Source organism: Solanum verrucosum, unplaced genomic scaffold (genome assembly GCF_900185275.1).
Source record: "Solanum verrucosum unplaced genomic scaffold, falcon-dt-bn FXZP01000210.1, whole genome shotgun sequence".
Lineage (NCBI taxonomy): Eukaryota > Viridiplantae > Streptophyta > Magnoliopsida > Solanales > Solanaceae > Solanum > Solanum verrucosum.
The window spans coordinates 3,870,153-3,883,307 of NW_026020045.1; the positions used below are offsets into that span (position 1 = coordinate 3,870,153).

General features: G+C 38.1%; 1 protein-coding gene across 1 annotated transcript in view; it reads right to left on the minus strand.

Moving 5' to 3' along the window:
- The window catches only part of LOC125821743 (uncharacterized), a 37,923-nt gene that overhangs the window by 19,772 nt on the left and 4,996 nt on the right, over positions 1 to 13,155 (minus strand). Inside the window, exon 5 of the mRNA XM_049501126.1 lies at positions 372 to 439. Coding sequence (XP_049357083.1) covers positions 372 to 439 — 68 coding nt within the window. The remainder of the gene's footprint in view (positions 1 to 371; positions 440 to 13,155) is intronic.

The window sequence follows — 13,155 nt, forward strand, 5'->3', positions numbered from 1 at the left end:
AGCAATTCACTATGTTAAGAATGACAGCCAGGACAGCATTAGGCAAGAACCAAAAATATGGCCCTAAATGAATACCTAGTTTAATTAGCTTCTTGCCTCTTATCCATATGCATATACTAGGCAAAGATCTCCAATTAAAGGGGTATACTAAGATGTGATTCAGAAGGAAAAGACAAATTAAGAATACAATATAATAGACATCCATGAAAGATCTTCTTGCATCTTCACCTTCTCATGGTTCAGCATTATTTGCTCTACATGTTATCTAGCTTTTCGGAACTTGTTTGTTAAAGGAGAAGGAAAAAAAATCCTCCAATGTTTGTCAAACTAACAAAGCTCAATATAAAATTATCTAGAGATGATCTACATACTGTTCTTTGCCTCCCAATCTTCTAACCATTTCACGGTGTCTCACTGAACCCTTTGGGCATGGGTAAATCTACAAAGTCACATTTGGAGCATAAGATAACCTCATGGCAAATTAAATAAGAGATAAAACTGAAATATGGAAAAGTAAATAGCTTTAACATTCAACATTTGTTTTGATAACTGCCTACATCAGACTTGGACAGATTGGAAGAAATCACCTAGAGTTTTTGCCTCCACTGGCTTTGAACCCGAGACCTCATGATTCTCAACCCACTTCGTTGAGAACCAAGCCACACCCTTGGGTGCATTTAATATTCAACATTTTAAAGTGTTATATATTGCAGCAAATGAATACATTAAACCTCATAATCAAGTAACACTAAACAAACAAACACAGAAAGGACTTCTGCATTCAAACCATGGTCTTTTCATTCCTACTAGCAAGTGATGAGGAACAATCTAGATCTTAGATGACGACCAAAAAAGGGATGAAACGTGGCCGGCACCCAATACTTACCCATCTGCACCAAGCAAACATGTATAACTTAATTACTACCTGCTTCTACCCACATGCAACAATCATACCCAAAACATTTCATAGTAATTGTTTTACAAATTCAATAAGTGAAATAAAGATTCTTTTTCAATTTAAAGATTTATTCGATAAAGGGCTCTTGTCGGCCTAAACACAATCATTAATAAGGCATAAAGAAAGTTATTCATAAGGTCATGTGAGTACCCATAAACCCAAAATATTACAAGTTCATCTATGGAGTCTCTATGATGCTATGAATGAATAAATGAAGTTACGGGACTAGTCAAACTATACAAAATATTATAAACTAGACAACGTGCTCCCACGATCCATAAGTGGGTTCACAAAAAATAGCTATAAGGAAGCAGGATTCTAGTTCATACGTAGATTGTCCTGTGTCTGACCAATACCTGAAATATGCACATGGAATGAAGCCCGAGCATTGGAACACTCGGTATACATCATAGCTATACCACCACATGGTAGGGCAAGAGCTATATAAAACTCAATATGCATGTCAAGTTTTAATAAAAAGTTCAAGAAATTGTTGCGATTTTTCTTGGACGGGAAAAAAATTCTAGAGAAAGCTCTCAGCGCACAATAGCAAGGTAGCGATTGTGAGCTAAGAATACTTCACCGATGGCCCGCCGGCGACAATCACCACCTAAGCACACACCCAAAACCGTCATACCAGCTACTGGAGCAACTCATAAGCTGTCACCCCTTACTTTTGGGGATTTTCTACCTTTGAAGTGCCAGACGACAGTGAAGGAGAATGATACTAGCAGCTTAGAGGATGAAATTCAGCTGGGAGATGCGGACGGAAAGGACACGCCAAAGAGACGATTGCAATTTTCTGATGCAGGCATGTCTTCACAACCTACTCCTAATGCTCCAGCACAGGTGAAAGGAAATCGCGGTAATGGTAAGACCCTGAACTTCATCCTCCCTGTGATTAAGGAGGGTATACTTACAGTTCAGATTGAGGAGGAGGATATCCGATTACAGGTTAAGGAGTGGGAGAATGCACTAATAGGGTATGTTATTGGAGGAATTTATCAGGAAGGTATGGGGTTTTGTTGCACTACCTAAGATTCTGTACCATGATGATGGATACTATGTTTTTAAGTTCCAAAACACCATTGATAGAGAAAAAGATGCAAACAGGGCCATATTTCTATGGTAGTACAAAAATGATTCTGCGAAATTGGGAGCTGGACTTTGAATTGAATGCTGAAATGTATAATCAAATTCCAATTTGGGTGAGATTTCCCAGCTTACCTGTGGGGTACTGGTCTGTTAGAGCCTTGAGTAAACTTGCTACTGCAATTGGGATACCATTATACACTGATGGGATCACTGCAAATGCTGAAAAAATATCCTATGCCAGGGTATTGATTGAGGTGGACTTGGCTAAGAGCTTGCCTGATGTCATAGTAGTGGAAACACCTACTGGTCCATGGGATCAAAATATTGAGTATGAATGCAAACCCAAATTTTGTAATCAGTGCATTAGACTTGGACATAATGAGAATGACTGCTGGTACAAATATTCCTCCAAGGAGAAGGACATGGGAGGGGGAGTAAAAGTTGACCATTGGAAGGGGAAGATGAAGGATGTTAATAGGAAATTGGTGGCCAAATGGATGCCTGTCAAACCTCAAGATGCAAGTGAGTTTATACAAGAGGTACACCAGATTCCTACAGATCAACCTGTGATAGATCCTGGCCAGAGAGAGGGTAAGCAACTTGTTGAAGAGATAGCAGATGACACAATGATTGAAGAGGTAGCAATGCAGGGTAACTGGAAGAGTGCTGGCAACTATATGCCATTCCTTCCAGCTTGATACTCACTACTTGGAATATAAGGGGACTTAATCAAGGCCACAAACAGAAAGAGCTGAAACTCTTTCTGAATAAACATAGAATAGATATAATGGGTTGCCTGGAAACAAGGGTTAAGGTAAAGAGAGCTGCACATATTATTAACAGAGTAGCATATGGTTGGTCTAGTGTAAATAATTACAAGGATGATGCAAATGGAAGAATATGGCTTATGTGGAAATCAACATTGAAGGTGCAAATACTTGATATATTTGAGCAATTCATTCATTGCCTAGTTGAAGAACCAGAACTCCAGCTGAGATTATATTATACTGTTGTCTATGCTAGGAATGAAGTGCAGAAGAAAGAAATGTTATGGCAGAATCTTACGCAATTAACTTTGCAGAACCAACTTCCTTGGATTATAAGTGGGGACTTTAACAGTGTGCTGAGTTCTGATGATAGAATGGGATCTCCTGACACTCAACAAGAGGTGCAGGGATTCCAAAATGTTATAGATTATTTGCAGCTAACACCAATAAAGGGAGTGGGATGGCATTTTACTTGGTGCAACAAACAGGGAGGAAATAAGAGTCTACAGTAAGATTGATTGGGCCTTTGGGAATATGGTTTGGCTGCAACAGTTTGGACATATAGAGGCAGAATATTTGAATCCTTCAGTATCTGACCATTCTCCCATCCTGATCAAATGTAAGCCGTATAACAGCATTCATCCAAGGCCATTTAGGTTTTTCAATAACATGATGGAGCATCCTGATTTTGCTGAAAAACTGAGAAATGCTTGGGGTGATAGTGTGGAGAAGATTAATATGAAGCAGGTGTGGGGGAAACTCAAGAATGTAAAACATCAAAGCAGGGACATAAACAACTATATTGCTTCATATAAGCAAAAGCTGCAGGTACTAAGGGAAAAACTGGAGATAATCCAAGGCAAAATTCAGATTAGTAAACTGGATCAGGAACTTATTGATCAGGAGAAACCTATGTTGCTCGGACTCTTCAAAAATGTCAACGGGTGCGTGTCGGATTCGCCAAAAGTAGTGTATTTTTGGAGAATCCGAGACGGGTGCGGCAACAAAAATGGAGAGTCCGCGCAACTAAGGGAGAAACAGACAATCATAGAGTTGGAGAAATGGAGTAATATTGAAGAGGCTGCACTTAGACAAAAAGCTAGGGCTAATTGGATTGAACTTGGGGACTCCAACTCCAAATATTTCCATGCCCAGTGGAAGATAAGGTCTAGTCATAACACTATTACCTCCATTTGTACTGAAACTGGTCTAAAGCTGACAGAACCTTTACAAATTGAAGCAGAATTTATTTCTGTTTTCAAAGGGTTGATGGGGACAAAAGCATCTGAATTGAAATGTTTAAATACTAGAGTGGTTAGAGGTGGTACATGCCTAACTATCATGCAGCAAAGAGAGCTCATACAGGAAGTAACAAATGAGGAGATAGTGGAGGCCATAAAGAGCATGCCCAAGGACAAGGCTCCAGGAGTGGATGGTTTTCCCATTGAATTCTTTACAAAGAACTGGAAAGTGGTTGGAAAGGATGTTATAGCAGCTGTACTACATTTTTTTCAGACTGGTAGGATCCATCATGCTATTAATGTTACAGCAGTAACTTTAATTCCTAAAGTCAAAGCGCCAACAAAGGTTAGTGATTATAGACCCATTGCTTGCTGCACCACTTTATATAAAATCATAGCTAAGGTTTTAACTAATAGACTGAAGCTAGTGATTTCTGGTCTTGTTGATAAAGCCCAATCAGCATTTGTGGAGGGTAGGAGTATAGTTGATAATATCATGGTCAGTCATGAAATATTCAAGAGCTCTAATAGAAAATGGATTTCACCTATATGTGTGTTAAAGGTGGACCTAAGGAAGGCATATGACACTTTGGATTGGGGTTTCTTGGAGAGGTTGTAGAGTGATATGGGGTTTCCAGAAAAGTTTGTGCAATGGATCATGAAATGTATATCTACAGTATCATATTCTTTGCCTTTGAATGGTGGGCTAACTGAACCTTTTCCAGCACAAAGGGGGCTCAGACAGGGGGATCCCATTTCCCCCTATCTCTTTGTATTGGCTATGGAGTATCTTGGAAGGGAACTCAAGCAAATGGCAACAAATGTGGACTTTAATTATCATCCCAGGTGTGAAAGACTAAACAGCATTCACATTTGCTTTGCTGATGACTTATTGATGTATTGCAGAGCTGACTTAATATCAGTCAAATTGATGTATGCTGCCTTTAGGAATTTTTCTGACGCATCAGGCCTACAAGCAAATACAGAGAAGAGTTCCATATACATTGCTGGGGTGACTGATCATACAAAGCAAAGCATAATTGAAGCATTGGGATTCATTGAGGGGACTTTGCCATTCAGATACCTAGGAGTGCCTCTAGCATCTCAAAAACTTGGAGTTCATGCATACCTCCCTTTAATTGAGAAGATAACTGCTAAAATAACTTGTTGGTCTGCCAAACTATTGTCATATGCAGGGAGATTACAATTAATCAAAGCAGTCCTTTTTGGAGTACAGGCTTATTGGGCTCAGAATTTTCTTTTACCCAAGAAGGTAATCAAGACAATTGAACAACTCTGTAGAACTTTTCTATGGACTGGTGCTGTAACAGGATCAAAGCTCTAGTGTCTTGGGCAAACATCTGCCTACCAGGAGCAGCAGGAGGACTTAATATAATGTACCTATGCACTTGGAACAAAGCAGCTATTCTTAAACTTCTATGCGACATAGATAGAAAGAAAGATTGTTTATGGGTGCAGTGGGTTCATAGCTACTACATCAAAACTGGAGACATGTATCCAGTAAGGATCCCCAGGAATGCATCTTGGGTGGTTAGAAAAGTGCTGGAGGCAAGGGAGCAGCTGAGGATTAGAAGCCATATTCATGGGACAATATCACAGCAGATGCAGGGTATACAACTAGGGGGAAAGTTCTCAATACACAAGATGTATATTTCCCTGCTTCCAGACCATCCTAAAGTTGCCTGGAAATCTCTAACAATGCATCCAAGGATACACCCCAGGCATAGATTTATACTATGGTTGGCCATAAAACAGAGACTTGCAACAGCTGAAAGACTATTGAAGTTTGGAATCAATGTGACACCAGAATGTGCTTTCTGTGGATTGCACATGGAAACATTTGCACACTTATTCTTCGAATGTCGAATTACCACAAACATTTGGAGGTGGGTACTACAATGGTTGGGGCATAACAGACAACCCATGAGATGGGAAGATGAATTGCATTGGTTGAGCCAAATAGCTAAGAAAAAAGGTGGAACAGCAGAGATAACAAGTTGTGCTTTTGCAATGGTGATACATAAGTTGTGGCAAGCTAGAAACAATGCTCGATTTCAAAGGAAAACATTCCAGCCAGAATTGTTGATTAAAGACATGGTGATCCATTTACACGTACTAGGCAGAAACAATGCAATTTGGAGAAGGAGACTACAAGAGATTTCTAACTATCCTGATTAGTTTTTCTAATTTTTCTTAGTTGTAGCGATATGATTGTAAATAGAGCAGCTTGTCCAGGCTGTCTGAACTAACTTGTATGTTTTGGTATGAATGAAATATATATGCCAGTTAAACCAAAAAAAAAAAAAAGTTCAAGAAATTCAAGTACCCAATGTAGAGGTAAGAAATTCATTTTTCAACAAAGGAACTTTGTTCATAGGATTAACATTTCAAGCATCATTCTCAATATTGTGTGTTTCAACATCAATTACACAAGTGGTGTTGCATACATCAGGATACCATCCACATAGGTTGTAGTATATACCCTGATCAACTAGGCAACACACCATCATTATTACTCATTTCCTTTTTCTTTATATCAAGTAGCTCATGTCATTTCTTTAATGAAAATCAAGAGAAACTGATTCCACTATTATCATTTGAAAATATTTCATAAATTTTGTAATCAAACATGTTATGAGAAACATTTGAAAGCATGGTGTGTTGCACAAACGACACATGAGTCATATAAGAATCATAACCACTTATATAGAGTTCAAGACTTGGACAATTGGGCAATTTCAACATTTATTTCAAACCAAGGCGCGAACCACACAAGCTTGTTTGGCACATGCATCGAATCTCATTTAAATCATCAATTCGAAGTCATAAATTCGTATGGAAATCTCATGAGATAGTTTAGTCCCAGCATACCTCAAGTCACCCTTAAATAGTTTAAAATTGTCATGGTCATCATAACGGTACCCAACAACTTCATTCTACATATATGAACTGGTCATCACAAAAGTACCCAATTTGAAAATTTTTGTAAAATTACCGTTTTACACCTCCCAATTTTGACCCCGAGTCATTTCTCATTGAGTTTTGAAAGTTGATTTCGAGCTTTGAGTGAAAGTTTTGAATTGCGTAAATTTTGGGTTTTGAAAGGCTAAAGTAGCTTAAAAGTGGTTTTTGGGTGTTTTTTGGAGTTTCGAGTGTTGGAATGGAATTTTGTTGATTCCATCAGTCCTGGAGTGTGGAGACTTGTCCAAGAGAGTTGTCGGCCTCAAATTCGGAATCTTTTTGAGGATTTGAGGTCCTAAGGTTGAAATTGTTGAGATTTTAGCCTTTGGGTTGACTTTGGTCAACATTCAAGGTTCGGATTCTCGGATCGGCAGTCCGAGAGTTTCTTTGGATTTGGGGGATGGTCTAAGTTCTAAGTAAGGTCTTGATTGAATTTTTAAAGATCCCGAGCTTGATTTAGCCTTTTTAGGCGGTATGTTCATTTCTTGTGACTTTCATGAGATTCGGGTCAAGGAGCCCTCAGATTCGTGTTACGGGGTTCCAAACGAATCCTGAGGGGTCCATTTGATGATTTGTAGTTGGCTGTATTTTTTTGCTGGTGTTAGCAGGCCTCGCTTTTGCGAAGGCCATCCCGCTTAAGTGACCTTCGTGAAAGCGAAGGAGGCTTCGCTTTAGCGAGAGACCTCACTTAAGCAGGGTTCGCTTAAGCGAATCGAGGGTCGCGTTAGCGACATTCGCTTAAGCGAACCTATGTCCGCTTTTGCGAGATCAGAGAAGGTTAATAGACCTGCAATTTTGGGGTTTTACCCCTTTTTTTTCCCATTTTGGTTTTGGAAAACCCTTGGAGGCGATTTGAAGAGATTTCTTGTCCTAAATCATTTGGGTAAGATTTTGTGACCATAAAACTTTAATTCCCTTTTCTCATTTATGGATTTTAACATCAAAACTTGGGATTTTGATCGGCAAATGGCAAGATTTTTCAAGAACTTGTGTTTTAAAGTAAAATGATGATTGTGAACTAATTTAATTATTTTTTTGAAATGGTTTTCACCAATGAGTTCCAAATGCCTTGGGTAACATTTTCAAGTAAAGATTTTTGAATTCAAACCTCATTTACGGAATTGGGTTCTTGAGTTGATTTGATCCATTTTTTAAAATGTATGACTTGGATGTTGTTAATTCCGGAATCTTATTATGATTACTTGATTGAAATAGATTGTGTGGCTTTGGGCATTGTTCGGAAAGGGAAGACTCAAATCTTGGATTGACTTTTGATTAAATTGAGGCAAGGGATCTTCTAAACCTTGTAAAACTTATAGAATCTTGTATTTCCCTTCATTTTGTGTTGGGGAGTAATGGGAATAAGGTGATGGATTCATTTATTCCACTTGATTAATCTTAATGAATAAAAAGGAGATTAATGAAAAAGGCAACCTGTAGATCATAATGCTTTGTGAATTGCCTTGTTGTGGACCCTAATTTGTTGATTGATGAAATGCTTTGATGGCATTATTGTGGACTTGAATTGCTTGAGTTGTTGTCTCTTCCTTATGGTGTGAAATTGCTTATTTGCATTGATTTCTTTGCACCATGATGAGACATGATTATGTCAAAGGGAATGGTTACGGCAAGTGATATGATATAAAGCCAAAGGAAAATGGTTTCGGCTAGGGCTATGATATAAAATCGAAGGGAAATGGTTTCGACAAGTGATATGATATAAAGCCGAAGGAAAATGGTTCCAGCTAGTGATATGATATAAAACCGAAGGAAAATGGTTCTGACGAGTGATATTGTGCCAAAGGAAAATGGTTCCGGTAAGGGTTTGACTATTGTGATTTGATGCATTTTGACACTTGTGATTGATCTACTTAATACTTGTGATTGATCTACTTGATACTTGTGATTGTCATACTTGAAACTTGTTGGTTGTTGAACTGTAACTATTGGACTGTGATTGTTTTTTTTTTTTTGAGAATGGTAAAGTTGACTATTGGACTGTGATTGTTAAGCCTTGTGAACTATGTATTGTAAAACTGTAAGGTTGGGTTGATTTCAATGCAGGTTGTAGTGTGATGAGGTCGGTTAGGATGAAAAGAGTACTCGTATTCTAGCTAATTTACTTTTTTTAGTAGGTTGCTTGTTGAGTACCGTGTTGTTTGGTACTCACTTCTTGCTTCTACACTTGTGTAGGTTCCGAGCCCAGATCCGTGTGATTGCTCTTCTATTTCGAGGCATTCAAAGGATGTTGAGAGGTAGTTGCGTGTCATCCCAGCGGGCCCTCTTGTTCCTTATGTTATGCTTTGTTCTATTTGAGAAGCAAAGACATTGAGACTTGTAATTATCTTTCAATTTTGAACTTTATACATTAGTGGCTTGTACACGTGACAACCAGGTTTTGAGGTTATATTAGAATGACTAAGTTATTCGCTCTTATGTTATTCTTGTTTTAATTTATGCATTTCTTTCATGTTGTTGGGTTTGAGGCTGACTTGTCTTGGTGGGAATAGACGAGTGTCATCACATCCATTTTGGGTCATGACAGAAATATATCATCATCTCATAATGATCTCCATTTAATCAACTAAGTGTTCTATAGTTGCGCCTAATTTTCAAAAATTTCACAATGGACTATTTTGGGGAAACATGTGTTAACCATCCTAAATAATCTCAACAACAATGCTAATAGGTTCATTTGATCCATAACAATACACCATCAAAACTCTATCGCCACTATTTATCATCATCTTCATCGACCCAACAACTTCATTAATGCAGTAAAATGCATATTTAGATTTCCGCATCTATGGTCACCCATCCACCAACAACTCCAACAAACATTTATTTCTAGCATAAATACTCACTAACAATCCACAAAAACCTACGTAGAGTTTAGATTTAATTTCTTGAAGAAAACCTTTCCTCTTCTAGAGTTCTAGAAAGATTTTCTTGAAATCTAGCAATTCCAGTGTTAGTTAGGACTCTAATCACATAAAAGTTACATTGAGTGTAAATGTTGAAGAATAGGTGAAATGGGGTTGATAAAGTTCCACCACTTAGCCAAAATTTGGACAAAATAATGGCTGCCCTGACTTTGCTATTTATAGCCACGGTCGCACGCCTCAAGCCCATCACGCCTGGTGACCTAAGTTCTGCTTCTTAAGGAGCTACCGCTATGTGTCACCCAGAAGTCCCTCTGCTTTGCCAAGCCCACCGGCGCAATGGCTCGCGTCGTCGAAACATTGGGCATGGCAAACCTAGCATTTGTTATATTTCTTTTTTAAAAAATAAAATTCTTCCTTCCTTATTGTGATCTTCCTCCCACGCGACTTACCTACAAACATTGATACGCACTTCATAACACCTCTATATGCTCCGTATTCATCCGTAGCATTGTGTGGAACACAAAAATGATATTTTCAATATTCATAGTGCACTTTAAAGTATTAAAACTTAAATTTTTCAGGAGAAATACATTTGAGTAGCTGGAAGATTTGCAGCTTTTCATGTTTAATGGAAAGTTTCAGGTTAGATGATATGTCTATTTTATATAATTACATAACTTAATGGCAAGGTTTTACAAAAAATGTAACTGAAAGCAAGGGTTAACCAAATTTTACTAACTAATTCTTCTTTAAAAGCATATGCAACTATGTTGCTGAATTTCCACCTTTTGACACTGTGAGCCAGCAACCCTTGGGATCTCCAAAAGAAAATATCTGAGTGTAAAATTGAGAACTTTTTTGAGGACAAGACTTGATTTAGCTAGTTTGCGTGAAGCCCATGTATTTCAGGTCCAGGTCATCTCACCAATATTACCAAGACTATCACAAGGTTGATTCTCCAAATAGATGCTGGTGATCTCTTAATTGAGATAGCATCTAGCTCGATGATAGGCACATCGCTAATTGTATGTACCTGTACAAGTGTACAGCTTCTAACAAAACCTAATAATTACAATGATACTGAAAAAATGGATTTTCCCAAATCTTGCTAATCTGGTGATCCTACATAAGAAAAATTGCAGTGCTCAATAAAGGCGGGAAAAAAAATGAAATTGCTTCAGTATAAAAGGTGTAGATTCAAATTCCCTACACCTCCAAAATTGGAAGAAGAAAGCCTCACTCAACTTTTGTTGCTTCTATTTGAACGCTCGATACACAAGTCAATTTGAATTTTGATATATCTTGCAAAGACACTATAACATTCCAAAACCAACAATCAAACCTACTGATTAAAGAGAAAAAAAAAAAGAGAGAGAGAGACAAAAACCAAGAGCCAGTCCATACATAGATAGACTCATAGTCCCTCTATGTCCTCAAGTTATCTTGTCTAAACTGAAACCCTACAACCCTCATTTGAGGAAAATCACAAAGAACAAGAAACCAACTGCTCTCCTGGTCTTAACTTGCAAATAATGCAATTAGGTAAATTGGCTAATGAATACTTCCTTCTATTTGACTTTAATTCTGTTTTGACAACCATGGAGATGAAGAGAAAGTGTGAATTGAATATTATCTTGGAGTCTCTTTTGTTATAGAAATAATCTATTATGGAATCAGCATGGATTACTACTTGGAAAAAAAGTACCCAAAAGCGTGAAGGTGGGGGAACAGTTCCTCAAAAAGTTCTTTTTGGAAAACGAAGAAATCAAGTGGTACCTATATCAATGTATGGAAACTTATCCATTAGGGAAAAGGATCAAATACTTGGGTAGTCTAGCTCTGCCTAAAATGGTAGGCATTGTATAGTAAGTTGGAACAGAGAGGGTGACTCTTCAACACTTAGCAATGTTATCGTCATAACTAATGATGGTTGTATCTATATTCCAAAAGCTACTAACGAACTACGTCATTGTAACAAATGCATTTTTCTCTTTTCTGGAGAAATCATACTCAAAGAAACGAATGAAGGAATCGAGTTATGCAACTGAAACCATAAAAGCTGGCATTGCTTTTTTTGCATATGTTTCTTCTGACTCTATAGAAAAAAAAATTGCAGCAGGTAAAGGGTGGGTAAGTTAAAATGTTTCTGATACATCTGGAAAAATCAAAACCAAAACTAGAAAATTTTAACATGATCAAGAAACAATACTCTTTCGTTCCAACATGAAAAAAAAGAATTTTCCTCAAAGGAAACAACAACATACCCAGTGAAATCTCAAAAGTGGGGTCTGGGGAGGGTTAAATGTACGTAGACCTTACCAATACCTCGTGGAGGTAGAGAGGCTATTTCTGAAATACCCTTGGCAGCAAATCCAGGTACAAAAAAGGAGCCAATGAAGAAAATATAGCAAGTAACACGTAAGTAGTGCAAAATCTAACAGAAAGAAGCAAATCAACAATACAATAGTGCGATAGTCGGAACACACTAAACAGCATACTAAACAGTTTTAATACCCCTAGTACAAAGACAAAGACCAATCACCACAAGCAAGACAATACTGCAGTACCTTCTAACCTTCTACCCTAATACGTATCCTCCACACCCTCCTATCTAAGGTCATGCCATCGGTAACCTGAAGCTAGGTTATATCTTGTCTCATCACCTCTCCCAATACTTTTTCGGACTACCTCTGCCTCTCCTCATATCCTCTATAACCAACCTCTCGCACTTCAATGCATCTCTTCTTCACATGTTCAAACCATCTCAATCGCACTTCCCTCATCTTGTCCACCACATAGGTCACTCCCACCTTATTGGCTTATTCCGAATATCCTCATGTCTATTACTATCAGTCATAGTATGACCACACATCCACCTCAGCGTCCTCTTCTCCGCAACATGCATCTTCTAGACATGAAAGTTTTTAACTGGTCAATGGTCAACACTCCGCCTATACAACAATGACGGTTTAACAACCACTTTATAGAACTTACCTTTGAGTTTTGGTGGTACCTTTTTATCAATAAGACTCCAAAGGCAAGTCTTCACTTCATCCACGCCGCACCAATACGATGTGTGATATCATCATCGATGTCCCCACCCCCTTGAATTATAGACCCAAGGTACTTGAATCTATCACTCTTGGGGATATTTCGTGTGTCAAATCTGAATCTATCACTCTTGGGGATATTTCGTGTGTCAAATCTCACTTCCACGCCTACCTCAT